Source organism: Gopherus evgoodei, chromosome 3 (assembly GCF_007399415.2).
Source record: "Gopherus evgoodei ecotype Sinaloan lineage chromosome 3, rGopEvg1_v1.p, whole genome shotgun sequence".
NCBI classification, from domain to species: domain Eukaryota; kingdom Metazoa; phylum Chordata; order Testudines; family Testudinidae; genus Gopherus; species Gopherus evgoodei.
In genome coordinates, this window is record NC_044324.1 from 93172644 (window position 1) to 93192053 (window position 19410).

Genomic DNA, 19410 nt, shown 5'->3' on the forward strand with positions numbered 1-19410 from the left:
CACTCCACTTAGCTTAAGTCTCAGGGAGAGAAACATTTATATTGTGTGTTGTAATGTGAAGATATATCTTGATATCAAAAACCTAACATTTGTGTGTCTCACCTGTTTTTTGGATATATACTGTTATAATGGAAGTTGGGTGAAACCTCAATGAAGCCAGTGGGCATTACAGCTACCTTTCATTCAGGATAAACATAAGAAGCAGTTAAGTTCATTTTTGGAGTAAAATAGTAAAATGACAGGAGCCAGCACCCAAAATGCAGGCCTCATTGCCAGGCCAGTCAGAAACAGAGCTGTAGGGTGGCAGGGATGTCTTCCATCTGTGGCCAGTGCCAGATGATTGAAAGGGAATGAATAGAACAAGGCAATTATCAGATGAGCCATCCCCCGTTGTCCAGTCCCAGTTTCTGCCAGTCAGAGATTTTGGGACACCCAGATTATGGGATTGCATCACTGACCATAGATCCATCAATGGCCACTATCATCCATGAATGTATCAAATTCTTTTTTGAACCTAGTTATATTTCGGGCCTTCACAATATTCCCTGGCAATAAGTTCCACAGGTTGTGTGCTGTGTGAAGCAGTACTTCCTTGTGTTTGTTTTAAATCTGCTCCCTATTAATTTCATGGGGTGACCCTAGGGTCTTGTGTTATGTGAAGGGGTAAATAACACTCACCTATTCACTTTTTCCACACTATTCATGATTTTATAGACCTCAGTCATATCCCCCACCTCAGCTGACTCTTCTCCAAGTTGAAGAGTCTCAGTCTTTTTCATCCATCTTTCTATGGAAGCTATTCATATCCTAATTATTTTTGTTACCTTTCTCTGTACCTTTTCCAATTCTAATGTCTCTCTCTTTCAGAGAGGGTGACCAGAACTCCACATGGTATTCAAAGTGTGATTGTACCATGGATTTATATAGTGGTATTATGTGTCATATTATTTATCCCGTTCCTAACATTAACAACATAAAAATGACCATACTGGGTCAGACCAAAGGTCTATCCAGCCCAGTATCCTGTCTGCCAACAGTGGCCAATGCCAGGTGTCCCAGAGGGAATAAACCTAACAGGTAACGATCAAATGATATCTCTCCTGCCATTCATCTCCACCCTCTCACGAACAGAGGCTAGGGACACCATTCCTTGCCCATCCTGGCTAATAGCCATTCATGAACTTAACTTTATCTAGTTCTCTTTTAAACCCTGTTATAGTCCTAGCCTTCATAACCACCTCAGGCAAGCAGTTCCACAGATTGACTGGGCACTGTGTGAAGAACAACTTCCTTTTATTTGTTTTAAACCTGCTGTCCATTAATTTCATTTGGTGGCCCCTAGTTCTGATATTATGGGAACAAGTAAATAGCTTTTCCTTATTCACTTTCTCCACATCACTCATGATTTTACATACCTCTATCATATCCCCCCTTAGTCTCCTCTTTTCCAAGCTGAAAAGTCCTAGCCTCTTTAATTTCTCCTCATATGGGATCCTCTCCAAACCCCTAATAATTTTAGTTGCCCTTCTCTGAACCTTTTCTAATGCCAGTATATCTTTTTTGAGGTGTGGAGACCACATTTGTACACAGTATTCAAGATGTGGGCGTACCATCAATTTATATAAGGGCAATAAGATATTCTCTGTCTTATTCTCTATCCCTTTTTGAATTATTCCTAGCATCCTGTTTGCTTTTTTGACTGCCGCTGCACACTGCATGGAAGTCTTCTGAGAACTATCCATGATGACTGCAAGATCTCTTTCCTGATTAGTTGTATTTAATATAGACCCCCGTCATATTGCATGTATAGTTTTCTAATGTGCATTACTTTACATTTATCCACGTTAAATTTCATTTGCCATTTTGTTGCCCAATCACTTAGTTTTGTGAGATCTTTTTGAAGTTCTTCACAGTCTGCTTTGGTCTAAACTAACTTGAGCAGTTTAGTATCATCTGCAAACTTTGCCACCTCACTGTTCACCCCTTTCTCCAGATCATTTATGAATAAGTTGAATAGGATTGGTCCTAGGACTGACCCTTGGGGAACACCATTAGTTACCCCTCTCCATTCTGAAAATTTACCATTTATTCTTACCCTTTGTTCCCTGTCTTTTTAACCAGTTCTCAATCCATGACAACTTAATTTACATAAGAGCCTTTGGTGAGGGACCTTGTCACAGGCTTTCTGGAAATCTAAGTATACTATGTCCACTGCATCCCCCTTGTCTATATGTTTGTTGACCCCTTCAAAGAACTCTAATAGATTAGTAAAACGTGATTTCCCTTTACAGAAACCATGTTGACTTTTCCCCAATAATTTATGTTCTTCTATGTGTCTGACCATTTTATTCTTTACTATTGTTTCCGCTGATTTGCCCGGTAGCGACATTAGACTTACTGGTCTGTAATTGCCAGGATCACCTCTAGAGCCCTTTTTAAATATTGGTGTTACATTAGCTATCTTCCAGTCACTGGGTACAGAAGCTGATTTAAAGGACAGGTTACAAACCATAGTTAACAGTTCTGCATTTTCACATTTGAGTTCTTTCAGAATTCTTGGGTGAATGCTATCTGGTCCCGGTGACTTGTTACTGTTTATCAATTAATTCCAAAACCACCTCTAGTGACACTTCAATCTGTGACAATTCCTCTGATTTGTCACCTACAAAGGATGGCTCAGGTTTGGGAATCTCCCTAACATCCTCAGCCGTGAAGACTGAAGCCAAGAATTCATTTAGTTTCTCTGGAATGACTTTATCATCTTTAAGTGCTCCTTTTGTATCTCGATCGTCCAGGGGTCCCACTGATTGATTGTTTAGCTTCCTGCTTCTGATGTACTCAAAAAACATTTTATTACTTTTTGAGTTTTTGGCTAGCTGTTCTTCAAACTCCTTTTTTGGCTTTTCTTATTACATTTTTACACTTAATTTGGCAGTGTTTATGCTCCTTTCTATTTACCTCACCAGGATTTGACTTCCACTTTTTGAAAGATGCCTTTTTGTTTCTCACTGCTTCTTTTACATGGTTGTTAAGCCACGGTGGCTCTTCTTTCGTTCTTTTACTGTGTTTTTTAATTTGGGATATACATTCAAGTTGGGCCATGTAAGCGTGTACTGTTGGGATTCGTCCCTCTCTGGGGCGGCTGGGAGCCAGGCCGCCCCACTACTTGGGGCAACAAACAACAGGTCAGGGTCTCAGACCCTCAGGCAGGGCTGAGCCAGCAATTCAGTTTAGTAAGCCGAGGCCCTAGGTCAGGGCGGGCAACCAACAACAGTTCAGGGGCTCAGACCCTCGGGCGGGGGCTGAGCCAACAGTTCAGTATAGTAGGCCCAGGCCCTAGGTCAGGGCAGGGTAGCAAACATCAAGTCAGGGCACAGACCCTCAGGCAGAGGCTGAGCCAACAGTTCAGTCTATTAAGCCCAGGCCCTAGGGCAGGGCAGCAAACAGCAAGTCAGGGCTCTGACCCTCAAGCAGGGGTTGAGCAAACAGTTCAGTGTAGCTCAGACCCTCAGGCAGGGGCTGAGCCACGAAGCTCAGTATATAAGCCAGGCCCTAGCTCAGGACGGGGCAGCAAATAACAAGTCAGGGCTCAGACCCTCAGGCAGGGGCTGAGCAAACAGTTCAGTATATAAGCCCAGGCCCTAGGCCTGAGCATCGGGGCAAGGGGGAGACTGCCACCCGTAATTGGGGTGGCAGGGGGTGACGCAGGCCTGCCCACTCCTCTGTGTCCCAGCCCGGGGCCCTAACAGCGGCAGGCAAGCTGCTGCTGTGTCAGTGGGGATCCTGGCCGCAACACACTGACATTGGCTCTGGGTGTGCTGCAGCCTGATCTGTCATTCTGATATATTTTTGTACCCCGGAATGGTTGTGTCCCATTGATTATCCCTAATCCACCATGTTTCTGTGACGCCTATTATATCAATATCCTCTTTTAACACGAGGCACTTTAGTTCACCCATCTTATTAGACTTCTAGCATTTGTGTACAAGCACTTTAAAAACTTGTCACTGTTTATTTGTCTGCCCTTTTCTGATGTGTCAGATTCTTTTTTATGTGAATGTTTCTTATCTGATCTGGCCTAACTGACTAACATTCTGTTAGTTTTTTGACTGCTGCTGCATGTTGAGCAGATATTTTCAGAGAACTAGCTATGATGACTCACAACTCAAGAAAGATCTTGAACAGTTAATTTGGATCCCATTATTTTGAATGCACAGTTGGGATTTTGTTTTCTAATGTGCATTAGTTTGCACTTACCAAAATTGAATTTTACCTGCCATTTTGTTGCCCTGTTACCCAGTTTTTTACAATTTTACAAGTTACAGAACTCTCTACACATCACTGAAATCCAACCCACCAGTTTGTCACAGTTATTCTGTACCTTCCTTATCTTTCTTTTGGATACTAGTAGTCTCCACATACTAGTCTGTGAAGGTACCTCCCCAGTTTGTACTAGGGCAAAACATTAATGTATTTTGCCTTTGACAAGTTTCTTATTTTCCAAGTCCAAAGCTGACTTCAGCTTTGTTGACATGGGTGAACAGAATTGTTGGGAGAGCATAATACATTCAGTTAACATAAATTCCCACCACTTATAAATATATATATAGTTAGACAATATTTGCTATGTCACAGGTTGTTAGAAAAAATTTATGAGAATAATGTATATTCTTTGAGGCAATCATTATTTACAAATGTTAGCCAATACATATATGTTAGGCATTGTATACACCACTTTAACAGGGATTAATTGCATGGTATTAATAGAGTATTCATTTATAAATGCCCAACATATATGTATTGGCTAACATTTGTAAATAATGATTGCCTCAAAGAATATACATTATTCTCATAATTTTTTTCTAACAACCTGTGACATAGACAATATTTGCTAACTGCTTGAGCCAAAAGTGATAACACTATCAAACTCTCTCTCTTGAGCATTCTGATCAGCTGGCTATAATTAACACTGTACAGATCATGTGAAGGCATATTATTCCTAGTCCAGGTTATTCTGCTTGATTTTGGATGGAGGGTGTAAAGAGTGGGATATCTGAGGTGAGAAAAATGGTCCTTCCTTCCTTCGTACTTCAACCTTATATCCTTGTAATCATATAAGACATCTGGCCACTATTATAATAATGCTATAATAAGTTATTTGCCACAATTTTGCAAATTTAGTCAATAGATTCATAGATCTTAAGGCCAGAAGGAACCATTATGATAATACTGTTTGACTTGTATAACACAGGCCATAAAATTTCACCAGTGCTGCTTTATCAAGGCTTGATCTTGATCCTCGGCTTCTGATTGAACAAGAGCATACCTTTTAGAAGGGCATCCAATCTGATTTCTGTTTGAAGGGTTTATTTCTGAGAAAGTTTAAATTTAAAAAATTGGGATTGGGGGACAAATCAGAAGTTAGCAAATTGCAACGTTTTCAGTTAACCTGGTGCATAAAATACTTGTAAAAGTTTATTTGTGTTGCAGTTAAAACCTCCACCTAATATATGATTATGTTTTAAATGTACTTTGAAGGCTCAGAGAATGACTCAAGAGTAAATGAAACAGAAGAGGAAGAAAACTACTGGAATGTAAAGATTGTACCAATTATATATGAATTAGAGAATGGTAGGTAATATTTCTTGGATATTTCAGTAATAGTGAATACACATTTTACAGAGCAAATTGAGTATGGCGAGGAAGGCTTAATTTTAAATTTCCTCACTCATGACTCACATGCAAGTCAAACCACTTAAAGTTGCTTTTATACAAAATTGTTGTTAATTTCTTTCCTTAATGGAATTTTAAAATTCCATTATCTCAGTTGGAGTATATGAAGACACCCTTGTTGTCTTTCACAGGCAGGTTAAACGTGTGTAAAACGTTAAAATGCCTTATTTTGTGCTGCATTTACACTTGGGCAACCTTGTGTGTAAAATACTGTAAAATCAGAATATTGTTTTACACAAACTTTGCACACGTGTAAATAAGGAAGGCAATGGAGAAAATGGCTCAAAATGCTTAATCATTTAGAACAGTGGTTCTCAGATTATTTTTTCTGCAGACCACTTGAAAATTGCTGAGATTCACAGCGGACCACTTAATGATCTTTCCAAATGTTGTTTGTACCGTTAGCTAACTATTGTAAAGCGCTTTGGATAAAAGCACTATATATAAAAATAAAATCTAGGTAATAATTAACATTTTTTTATTCTTCAAATAAAAGTGCACAACTCATATATATTTTAATATCAGTAGTCTTACCTTTCTAATGCGATGCATATGCCCTCTCTCCCCTGCCGCAGCAGCACATGAACTGGGTCTGGGAAGGAGGGGGGGTCTCTCCCTCTCTCCTGCACTGCAGCAGTCCCCGAGCTAGGGCTGGGGGGGAGGGGGTCTCTCCCCCCACAGCTTTAACATCTGTTGCGTAAAGGCTGGTACCGGTTTCCTACCCCTGCCTCTTTCTCTGGCTGCCGCAGCCCTGCATGTCCCAAATTCCCCTCAACCCCTCTTCTCACCCCACCTACCCCGTATTCCGCACAAGGCACCACCTCACCTTACATGTGCATCTTCTTCAGGGTCCAGGCACCTAATTAGTGGAGCCATGCCTGTGCCTCCACTGATTAGACGGGTGGCCCTTCATTCTCTCGTGTGGCAGCCCAGGTGCACACCTTACAGGGAACTATCCTCAGACCACAGTTTGAGAACCTCTGATTTAGGAGTAAAGGATACACTCTGCCTGCACCAGAAAGTCCCTAAAAGTATGTGTGGTAGTGAGGGGGGGCTGTGTGTGCCTGAACTGTGGCTCCGCCTTCCCCCTCCTGCCCCTTCCCCTGAGACTCTGACCCTGCACCACCCCTTCTCCCCGAGGCTCTGCCCCCCACTGCTCCTTCTCCCCAAGCCTCTACCCGCGCACTATCCCTTCCCTTGGGGCCCTGATCCCCTGCTGCCTCTTCCCCCCAAGATCCTGCCCTCTGCTTGCTCCTCTCCACCCCTCCCCCGATGCTCACCCTTACGCCTGGTAAAAAGTGAGGAGGGGCATGACTTCTTGCCCCACCTGTCCCAGTGCCCTTGGCCTGTATGTCACCTTCATCAGCTGATTTAAGGAAGAGCACTGGGCAGAAAGCTTGAAACTGCCACCTATTCCGTCTCTGAGTTTAAATTAAGGTAGCCTAATGGAAGCCAGCTAGTTAGAGGGTTTGGAGAGTGGGATGGTTTTGAAGAAGCAGCGTCTCCTTTTTCAGAGCATAGAGATGGGAAGTGGATCTTACACTTGCATATATTAGAACAAGAACATATTTTTAATTTTTTAAATAGTCTATTTTCTCCTTTTTAAAAATCGGTCTTTGCTCCTTTCCCACCAATTGATAGATGAATACAGTACTATGAAGCACTCAGTAACAATTTTCTGTATCTTTAATGTTCTTGTTGATTAAAGCTAAAATGGCAGTCATCCCCTCTTTTAGCTCCATGTTATACTTCCTTTGTTTGGGCCTTCACTGCACAGTTACAGTATTTATTTCTAAGTCAGTTCAGGAATTCCATAATTTAAATGAGTGGATCTATTAGTAATGCAATATTTGTTTAGAGTTTGTTTGTATACAACCATATAGAGTAGAACCTCAGAGTTACGAACACCAGAGTTACAAACTGACTAGTCAACCACACCTCATATGGAACGGGAAGTATGCATTCAGGCTGCAGCAGAGACGATGGCAAAAAAGAAAAAAAACAAATAAACAAATTTAGTACAGCTTTAAACATAAACTACTATAAAATAAAGGGAGAGCAGAATTTTTCTTCTGTATAGTAAAGTTTCAAAGCTGTATTAAGTCAATGTTCATTTGTAAACTTTTGAAAGAACTATAACAAGAAGCAACGGGCTTAAACTGCGGCAAGGGAGATTTAGGTTGGACATTAGGAAAAAGTTCCTAACTGTCAGGGTAGTTAAACACTGGAATAGATTGCCTAGGGAAGTTGTGGAATCTCCATCTCTGGAGATATTTAAGAGTAGGTTAGATAAATGTCTATTAGGGATGGTCTAGACAGTATTTGGTCCTGCCATGAGGGCAGGGGACTGGACTCGATGACCTCTCGAGGTCCCTTCCAGTCCTTGAGTCTATGAGTCTATAACATTTTGTTCAGAGTTACGAACAACTTTCATTCCTGAGGTGTTCGTAACTCTGAGATTCTACTGTACTTCAAATTCTTTTGGCTAATCACTTATGAATTTACTTAAGTCATATGGTTGGTTTATTAATATAAGAGAGACGTTTTCCGCTCTTTCAAAATACATGTACAAAACTGAAAATCTGAGCTTGAAAAAATTCTGAGTTTGATTGTTATCCAAACACTTATGATTGTTATACTCCCCTTCAGATGATTGTTACGAGACAAAAAAGTACTTCTCTATTCACTAATTTAGCCATTTTGCAAGTTTCAGTATCAGAGGTGATGCACAACTGGACTACTCAAGGTATTTTGTTTCCCTCGGTTCCCCAACATGCAGATGGAATGCAGCTGTTCATGAGCTATAATTACTTCTCAATGCAACTACTGCTCCATTGACTGGTGTAGAGATGGGATTAGAATCGTGATCTTGCTTTCTCTTGTGTCATCTGTGGAATAGAAGTAGAATAGTCTTTGAGCTTCATTGAATGCAGTGATTGCAATTTGGACTGATCCTTCTAGAGAGTGCACAGCAGACCTGCCAATGTGGGGTGGGGGGCAAAGAGGGCAATTTCTCAGGGGCCTGGGCGATTTAAAAGGCCCCAGGGGCTCCTGGCTGCTGCCACCAGCAGCACAGTGGAGCTAAGGCAGGCTTCCTGCCCGCCCTCACTCAGCACTGCTCCCAGAAGCAGCTGGAACAGCTGTACGGCCCCAGGGCGGGAGAGGGGGACTCTGCAGCTCCTGTTGGCCGGGAACTGAGGTCAATGGGAGCTGCGGGAGCAGTGCCTACAGGCAACGGTGCACGGTCACCCTCTGAACCCCCCATCTAGGAACCAGTTCCAGAGGGGTGTGCCGGCTCTAGGCTGCTAGATCTACTCAGTGGAGAGGGTAATTGGGAGACAGTGTGTGTGTGTGTGTGTGTGTGTGTGTGTGTGTGTGTGTGTGTGTGTGTGTGTGTGTGTGTGTGTGTGTGTGTGTGGCAGGAGGAGAGAGGAAATGAGGAGGAGTGTGAGTAGGGAAGTATGGGGATTGGAAGAAGAGAGAAATTATGGGAGAGGTGTGCATAGTGGAATGTGGGGAGTAGGACCTGGGGGAAACTGACTAGTACCCTCTGGTCATTTTCTGCTGCTTCCGATTTGGGTAAATTAGCCAGAAGGTACTGCTGAATCTAGCCCAAAGAGTTAAAATTACATATAATATGTAAAACATAAAGATTGATATTACATAGCTTGAAATCATTAGAATTATCGTGGAGTAACATTATTTTGGGTTTCTTGTTTATTGTTCATGTATGAAATTTTTAATATTTTATTTTAAAAAGGAATTTTCTGTATAAAAACTATGAATAATTGGAGAAGGATTGAAGTACATATTGGTGATATAATCTTAAAAGAAATCCAAACGTATTAAGATATGGAAATGCACAGTTAATGCACCTTTAACTCTAAAGGTGAGGTTACATATTCAATAATGATTCCAGCCTGTGGTGACACCATTGAGGAGGAAAATCTAATGTGCCTTTAAAAATCACTTTAATTGAATTAGGGACTACAAATACTATTATACTCTAATCATCATTGTATGGGTACTTCATAATGTTACTGTAAGGTTGATTTAATGTTGTTTGGGTACATCATCTATGCATTTCCATACCTTAACGTGATTGGACTTCTTTTAAAAGAATCCTTTGGAAGTTCTGTGTTTATGATATTTGTTTTGGGTATAATTCATGTAATATATTTATACATTTAACAAATTACTGATATGTACTCTCAATTTTAACTGTTATAAAAACATTTTTGCCTTGGAATTCACATCTGTGTATGTGTGCGCACACGCGCACGGGTGCGCTCACACCCCCTCCCCCACTCCCACAAGGAGTAGGTAATATGTAATGTATTTCATCAGTAGGTATAAGATGGTATATAGATTAAAAAGCATATTTAGATTTGTTGTTTTCACATCACATATATCATGACCTTGCTTTTTCTGCTGTGGACAAGTTAGCATACTAGCTGTAAATCTTTGCAATGGAAAAAGTACTCTAGTTCTCCACTTCTGTGAAATGAATTGGTAGCTTCAATCCAGTTCTCAGTGGACAGCTATCCACAGCATAGATACTACTATCACAATTGGCCGTAATTGTCCCAAGAGAGATTCCAGAGATGCAATCATCAGATGATATAGACAAAAACTATCACATCATCTAGAGGAATAATCCTTCCAGTTCAGGTTTGAAGCTTATTGATGAGGCAGTGTGGGGAAACCTTCACTGATGCTGCCAGAGCTGTACCTGTTTTGTGGATAAATAAAGCATTTTATTCTCCGTTGCCGTCAGTCTAGAACCTCTCATAATAAAATACATAAATTAAGGTCCTAGTTCAGAGGTGGGCAAACTACGGCCCGCTGGACCCTCCTGCCCTGAGCTCCTGGCCTGGGAGGCAAGCCCATGGCCCCTCCCCTGCTGTTCACCCTCTCCTGTAGCCTCAGCGCACCGTGGGCGCAATGCCCTGGGCAGAGCTGCTGCAGAGCCTGACCTGACCCAGTGCACTGTGGCATGGCTGGCTCCAGCCGGGTGGAGCAGCTGTAGCGCCACCAGCCACAGGTGCTCCAGGCAGCGCGGTAAGGGGCAGGGAGCAGGGGGGGTTGGATAGAGGGCAGGGGAGTTTGGGGTGTGGATAGGGGTTGGGGCGGTCAGAGGGCAGGGAACAGGGGTGTTAAATGGGCTCAGGGGTATCAGGGGAGCAATCAAGAAGGAGAGGGGGGTTGGATGGGGAAGCGGGGGGCAGTCAGAGGCAGGAGTTCTGGGGACAGTTGGGACAGGGAGCAGGAGGGGGGTTGGATAGAGGGCAGGGGAGTTCGGAGTGGTGATCAGGAGGCAGGGGTATGGATAGGAATCAGGGTGGTCAGAGGGAGGGGAATGGGGGGGTTGAATGGGTGCAGGAATCTCGGGGGCAGTCAGGAAGGGGGTTTGGATGGGGTGGTGGGGAGCAGTTGGGGTGCGGGTTCCAGGGGCAGTCAAGGGACAAGGATCAGGTGGATGGGGCAGGGGTCCCGGGGGGAGAGGAGGCATCAGGGAACAGGGGGGGTTGTATGGGGCAGGAGTCCTGGGGGGGTCTTTTAGGGGTGGGGGGGAGGGATGGGGGTAGGGGCCAGGCCATGCCTGGCTGTTTGGGGAGGCTGTCTCCCCTAACCATCCCTCAATACAATTTTCAAAACCCGGTGTGGCCCTCGGGCCAAAAAGTTTCCCCGTCCCTGTCCTCGTTTGTATGGTTTGATTTGTATTTTTAAAAGTTCTTTAGCAGTTGAAATAGAAAGAGTACGTTTTATCCTTTAAAAATATTGTAAAACATCTACCCAGCCAGCCCATTTTCATAGGGAAATTTGGTAAACCTCAGAAGTTAAGATGAGGTTTTCCTTCTAATTTGATATTGATTTTTATTTGTTTGAGCTAACTACTTTAACCACTGGTGTATTACTCTGCCTCTACTGAGAAATGCAACCTGTGCAAATACATGTGAATAATGGCAGTACTGTATTTCAAGTATGCTTATGATAAATTTTAAATACTAAATGGATGTAACCTTAAGGGGGAAAAATCCAATATTTAAACAGAAAATTACTGTTTAGAAGATAGACATGTAAATTATTTTCTCCTAATGTAGATGTGAGTGATTGGCTGGAGATTTTTGGTAGTTTCATGCAGGTTTTGTTTTTGTTGTGTTGTTCCTAAATAAAGTCAGAGGCACTCCGAGTAGCAGATGGGATGCCTGTTTAAACATCCATTTGCATTCTTCTTGAACCTCTACGGTGTGTGTAAGAGCTCTGAAAACTCGTATATAAATCTATTTTTGAAACCCATACAACAGCAAGCACATGACTGCCCATGGGTTGGATTTATAGACACAATAACTTTCTTCAGCTCTCAGTTCCTTTTTGCCTGTAGCATTTGACTGACTCTTTTTAATGAATTCTTCCAGCTTCACCATAGGTTAAGTGTTCTTAGTTGATATTTCGTCAATCTTATTAACAAGTTAAAAAAGGTTTCATTTGAGATTTATCCTCAAATGTTTAGATGTGTCTTGTTGCTGTTGGCTCTATGAATCACTTGACTTAAAAGGAGCTATTGTTTTTAAAAGAGTAACAAAAATGATTTGATGTATAAAAATGCTTGTAAATCCTTGTATTAAAGTATCAGAACACTACAAAATTGATTGGGTACCTTATTTGGTGTGGTATTTTGTAAACATTTCTCTTTTTGGTGTTCTGTCTGTATCTGTTGATTGAATTGATGGTCTTGATAATTAACTTTATTTTCCTCTCCATCCCTACAAATAGAAGACAATATAGAAAACCTCTGTCGTGCCTGCACCAGCCTCCATCAAGCCTTGGAAGAAGGAAATATGTTTGGAAAGAGATTTAAAAGAAGAAGTGCACTTCTGAAGCTATTATATAAACTAGTTGACATTGGTTCAGACCCACTTGGCCTGAAACTGGCAAGAATGATTCTGGCTGTAAGTCTTTTCTTAAACTATTTAGTGATATGAAAGAGTGCAATGATTCACGTATACTTTATGTGCCATTGAAAACTTTTTATCTAATTTAGTGTTCCATACTTTAAAGATGTATCTACTTTTGTGTGATTTGAAGCTTGGGCAGACATATCTGAGCTAGATGGAATCTAGCTAGGTTGGGCATCACAGCAGTAAAGTTACAGCAGCATGAGCTTCAATATGGGCTAGCCAGCAGAGTAATTATCCAAGGTTTTATGTGGGATTGTACAGCCCATGCTGCCTGAATGTCACTGCTCCAGTGCCTGAGCTAGCTTAGATATGTCTGCATGAGCTGCACTTGCACCCTGTGATTGCAGGATAGAGACAGCTATAGTGTTTTGATCTGCTAAGAATCAGAAGACTAAACAGTGGAAATTAAGTTCAATTTTATAATACTTTGTACTTAAATGAAGCAACTTTATCGGAGGATATCAAGGCACCTTTATTAATGGTGGGTAAGTATAACCTCCATACGAGGAAAGTGAGATTAAGTTACTTCCAGGCCAGATCAGAAAGTCAGTGACTGAGCTAGGAATAATACCCATCTATTCTGACTCATTATTTTATTTTATTTTATTATTTATTATTTATTATTTAATTGAATTACCATAGCACCTAGAGGCCACAACTGAGATGCGGACCCCATTGTGCTAAGACCAGTATACGTATTTAACAAGAGATGGTCTCTGCCCTGGAAAGCTTGCAATCTAAACAGATGAGACAAATAAGAGAGGGAGAATGGAAATATTATCATCCCCATTATACTGGTAGGGAATGGAGAGACAAAGATTGTGACTTGTCCATGGTCACACAGGAAATCTGACAGAACTAGGCACTGATTCTTGGAATCTCAGGTTAGTGTCTTAAAGCACAAGATCATCCTTCAACTCAATGTTCTGTGCTCTAATCACTCTGCCTTTCCAGTCTTTTTTTCATTTTGTTTTTGTTTACTTAGGACTCCAAACTTAATGAAAATTAGTAATTTCTACAACTTTACACCAAAGCTGAGATTTTAGTCTAAACATAATAGAAAACTAAATGTTGAATTATTAGCACAACTCAAACTAGAGAACACAGTCATTGTTATGCTAAGACAGTGATACTTGTGCTCCCATGTAGTTTCAGAAGTGACTTTGAAATTCTCTACTTCCTTGTCAGTGGAAATGTCATGAGTCCTCTGATGATCCAAGCATGAAACAGCATGTCACTGCTTATAGGAGTATTACATTCCTGTTGTATAATCGCTGCAAGGGCAGGGAAGTTTGAGCAGAATTGTGTTGTGGTGGGGTGGTGAGTTGGAAGGCAACACTGAGGTGTTAAGTTGTACCATTAAAATTCCTAGGAAGCTTTTGAGAAAATGGTAAAATGAAGTAAAAGCAATAAACAGCTTTGACTTTCTACATTTTCAAATACTATATATTGATTTATATTACAATACAGAATACAAAGTTACAGTGCTCATTTTATTATATATATGATTACAAATATTTGCCCTGTAAAAATGATAAAAGAAGTAGTAATCTCATACAGATACTGAAGTGCAATCTCTTTATTATGAAAGTGTAACTTACAAATGTAGATTTTATTTTGTTACATAACTGCATTCAAAAGCAAAACAATATAAAACTCTACAGCCTACAAGTCTACTCAGCCCTACTTTTTGTTCAGCCAATCACTAAGACAAACAAGTTCGTTTACATTTACTGGAGGTACTGCTGCCTGCTTCTTATTTACAATGCCACCTGTAAGTGAGAATAGGTGTTTTAATGGCACTTTTGTAGTCTGCATTGCTAGGTGTTTCCATGCCAGATATGCTAAACATTCGTATGCCCCTTCATGCTTCGGCCACCATTCCAGACGATATGCTTCCATGCTGATGATGCTCACTAAAAAAATAATGAGCTAATTACATTTGTGACTGAACTCCTTGGGGGAGAATTATGTCTCCTGTTCTGTTTTACCTACATTCTGCCATATATTTCATGTTATAGCAGTCTTGGATGATTACCCAGCACTTGTTCATTTTAAGAACACTTTCACAGCAGATTTGACAAAGCGCAAAGAAAGTACCAATGTGAAATTTCTAAAAATAGCTACAGCACTTGACCCAAAGTTTAAGAATCTGAAGTACCGTCCAAAATATGACAGGGATGAGGTGTTTATTATGCTTCCAGAAGTCTTAAAAGAGCAACACTCAGATGAGGAAACTACGGAACTCGAACCACCAAAAATGAAAATCAACCTTCTGTTGTTGGCATCTGACTCAGATAATGAAAATGAATTTGCATCGGTCCGATCTGCTTTGGATTGTTAAAAAGCAGAATTCATCATCAGCATGGACGCATGTCCCCTGGAATGGTGGTTGAAACATGAAGGGACATATGAATCTTTAGCACATCTGTCACGTAAATCTGTTGCAATACTGGCTACAACAGTACCATGCAAACACCTGTGCTCACTTTCAGGTGACGTTGTAAAAAAGAAGCAAGTAGCATTATTGCCTGCAAATTGTAACCAGTCTTGTTTGTCTGAGTGATTTGGCTGAAGTAGGACTGAGTGGACTTGTAGACTTTAAAGTTTTACATTGTTTTATTTTTGAATGCAGTTATTTTTTTGTACATAATTCTACATTTGTAAGTTCAACTTTCATGATAAAGAGATTGCACTACAGTGCTTGTATTAGGTGAATTGAAAAATACTATTTTGTTTTTTATAGTGCAAATATTTGTAATAAAAATAAATATAAAGTGAGCAAGGTACACTTTGTATTCTGTGTTGTAATTTAAATCAATACATTTGAAAATATAGAAAAATCCAAAAATATTTAAATAAATGATATTCTATTATTGTTTAACAGTGTGATTAATCATGATTAATTTTTAATTGCTTGACAGCTCTAATTATGTCAGTTCTATTTTAATTTACTTATCTTTCATTAACTCTAGAGATAACATTAAGTGTCCACAATAACTGATTGTAGTGTAGTGCAGGTGTTTTATGTACACAGAGAAAAATACTGTTGGGGACTGTGATGTTTAGGGGTTCACCAAGGCCAGTAATGGGTTCAGTCAGTGTCAGCCTTGTGGGTGTCTTGTGGCTGTGCAGCTTTGGTTCAGAGCTCTGACCCAAACAGCCTGCTGGCAGCCCACAAACCTCACCCTGGCTTTGCCCAACATGGTTACTCCTTGCAGGCTGACCTTACTATCCTTCCCAGGAGTCCATGGTGAGATCTAGGGGTCCTTTCACTTTCCTTCAATATAGAAGATCAAATGTGGCAAACCCCAAGGATTCCTGGGGAAACTCCCTATAAACAAAGAACAGGTTATCATTTCATCCCAATCACTGACTCTCTTGTTCATTGCGGGCATTCCTAACATTGATTTCAGTGTCCCACAAAACCTCTCCACCAAGCCATTTGTTTCTGGGTAATATAGGGCAGCTCTTAACTGTTTCACTCCACACAACTTCCATAATAATTCACTGGATAGCTGGGATGTGAAATTTGACCCATGATCTGATAAAATCTCCTTAGGGGAACCCACTGTGTTAAAAATAGTGAAGAGGGCTTTTGCCATAAAATCAATCTCTTAGTTAGAACAACTGCTTCAGAGTAGCTAGTGCAAAATCCACTACCATCAAGACACATTTTTTCCCCTTTGGGTAGGACGTGGCATAGGGCCCACAATGTCCATTGCTACCCTATAAAGTGCCTCCTGAATCATAAGCAAGTGGTTGTAGAGGAACTTCTTGGGGACTTGTAGGTTTCTTTCAACATCATTCACAAGATCTGCTATAGTCTCCCACATCATTCTGTATCCAAACCTTCTTTTGCCCCCCAAGAGACCAGCAAAAGTACAATCATGCACTAGCAACATTAACACCCCATGATACTGGGCAGGCACAACCAGTTGCTTGTAAGGTTTCCCAGGCCTTTTATCTTTCCCCATGGGACTTCTCTGTACAATCTCCCTTGCTCTTAAAAAAATAAAATAAAAATCTTTCCCCATTTCCCCTCACTGGGTCCCCTCATATATGTATCCACAGATGCTTTCTAGTATAGGGTCTGCTTTCTGCTTGCCCACAAAACCCTGGTGGTTGATAACCTGAACAGCCTCTGCAGTTACAGTGGATAACTCCCCTCACCCTCTTATGCTCTGTATGCTTGCTGCTGTCCTCTGCTTTGCACATTGCTTTCTCCTACTAAGCTGAGGTTGGGGCCCTGTCCTCCCTGCACTGCTGCTGCTTTTTCTGCATAATCCTCTCCTGAGATCACAGAACAATATTTCCTTTTGCTGCGAGTTACTATATTAATTGCTTTAGACATAGACAAAATGTCATTTCTCCAATGCTGTTGGAGTATTATCCAGCACACCAACTCTCAAAGTTCTCTCCAGATCTTCCCACTCCACGTGTACTTTAGCCAAAGGTGCAATGAATTTGCATTGCCCCAATGCTTGGAGTTCTGCATTCTCCATGGGGAACATGTCTGCCTGTTTGTGCTTTCTCTGACCAAAGAAATCTCTACACCATTGTCTATCCACCAAGTGCATTCTTTGCCATTTCCCTTGGCAGCTTCAGCAAATTCTCTGTCCACCTCCAATGGGTCAGGCCCCCTCAAAATTAATCAGGAGACTTGCAGGTACCTCTTGGGATCCTATGTTAAGAATAGCTGTATTAACGTTGGCTGGACAGGTGTGGGCTTAGCTTCTTTCAGCATAGGACAGTTGTTCTTCAGTTGTTCAGTGGAATCATAAGTGAAACACCCTCTTAGAGTGTTTCCTGTCCAAGGGGTCTGCAAGTGGGATTTCTTCGGGGGATCTATTCTGGACCCTCGCAGAAAAAGTATTAGGTTCACTTTCTGTACAGAGAAGTATAACATTTCAGCCTGTCAGCTTACTGCAAGCAAACACTTTACTGAAATTACCCAGTGCTGATAATTTATAATGAAAGCAAAACAAGTTTATTAACAAAAAAGCATAAATTAAGTGATACCATGTAAGAGAAATTAAGATAGAGATGGTTACTGTCACGATGAGAAGGGAGGCACAACCATGCTCTGTGGTGTCCCTAGCCTCTGTTTGCCAGAAATTGGGAATAGGTGATGGGAGTGAGAGGAGGGGTTGGATGAAGCACCTGAGGGCAGTCACGGGTGGCAGTTCCGGGGGAGGTCAGGGGACAGGGAGAAGGGGTGATTGAATGGGGCAGGGGTTCCTTGGAGCAGGGGCAGCTCCAGGCCCCAGCACGCCAAGTGCGTGCTTGCGGCTTGCCTGCGGAAGGTCTGCTGGTCTCGCGGCTTCAGCGGACCTCCCGCAGGCGTGCCTGTGGAGGGTCCATTGGTCCTGCGGGTTCGAAGGAGGCAGCCTGCCTGCCGTGCTTGGGGCAGCAAAATCCCTAGAGCTGCCCCTGCCGGGGAGGCAGTCAGGAAGGAGACAAGGAGTTGGATGGGGTGATGGGGGGCAGTTAGGGGCAGGGGGAAGTTGGGGGGGTCTTGGGGTGGTCAGGGAGAAGGAGTGGTTGGATGGGGCAGGGCTCATGGGGGGCAGTCAAGAAGGAGAAGGAGGTTGGATGGGGTGGTGGAGGCAATTAAGGGTGGGGGTTCAGAGACAGTTGGGGAACGGGCGGATGGAGCAGGAGTTCCGGGTGCCGTCAGGGTCGAGAAGCGGGGGAGGAGAGGATTGGATGAGGGAAGGGCCGGGCTACGCCTGCCTGTTTTGGGAGGCACAGCTTCCCCTAACTGGTCCTCCATACAATTTCTGAAACCCGATGCAGCCCTCAGGCCAAAAAGTTTGCCTGTCCCTGCTTTAAAGCATAATATTAATGAGTATCCATAATTTCACATACACCATTGTTACGTATATATTTTACAATGATATTTACCATTTCATTTGTTTTCAAAGGATACCTCACAAAGCATTTGTACAGACCTCATTACAGTTGTGTGTAGGTTGTGAATACAGGGATGCCTAGTGTCACAGAGACACTTGACCATGAAATCTTTTTCAGTTTTTGAAAACAAGAGGGAAGTCAATTCCATTGTATTGTTACAACTTTCAGTTTCTGTTTTACAGTTTCCTACATTCTTTCCTTTGATCATCTTCTCCTTTTTAAAGTTTCTCTCCTCTTGAACTTAACTGTTTAATATAGTCCCTGAAGTTTGAGGGCATCTTTCATGGTGAAATCATGTTTCATATACCATGTTTCATATCATATTTTATTTTCTAGCATAGAGTTTAATATATAGCTCTCATATTCTTGTATGGCGACTGTATTGCATAATCGGTGGATCCTGCTTAAATGAAGAGAGAGAGGGATTATTTTTCTATGCTATAAGAATGATTAAAACAAAAAGGCCTGAAAACTGGTCAGATAAAAATATTTCAAAAACTGATCTCAAGTAGCATGTGTTGTGTTTTTTAAAGAGTAGTGTAGTTTAAATTTTCTTAAATTGTTTTAAATATTGAAGTGTTAGAACTTTTGAACTCTGAATCTCATTCTGTCCTATGGAAGTCAGTGGTAAAACCACCATTCACTTTGGTCCCAGATCAGGCCCAGTCTGATTAGTTGTCAATGCCTTCTATAGGAACTTTAGAAAGTCCACATGCTGACAAGATTACTATGATGTACTGAACTTCTAAAATATTATGTTTTCTTTTACCCCAAAACATACATGTGATTTTTGTTTCTC

The 19410-nt window shown here is 41.5% G+C and overlaps 1 protein-coding gene across 1 annotated transcript in view; it reads left to right on the forward strand.

Annotated features, from left to right (window-relative positions):
- Positions 1–19410, forward strand: part of ARMC2 (armadillo repeat containing 2) — a 137803-nt gene that overhangs the window by 48897 nt on the left and 69496 nt on the right. Inside the window, exons 7-8 of the mRNA XM_030556072.1 lie at positions 5539–5631; positions 12511–12686. Coding sequence (XP_030411932.1) covers positions 5539–5631; positions 12511–12686 — 269 coding nt within the window. The remainder of the gene's footprint in view (positions 1–5538; positions 5632–12510; positions 12687–19410) is intronic.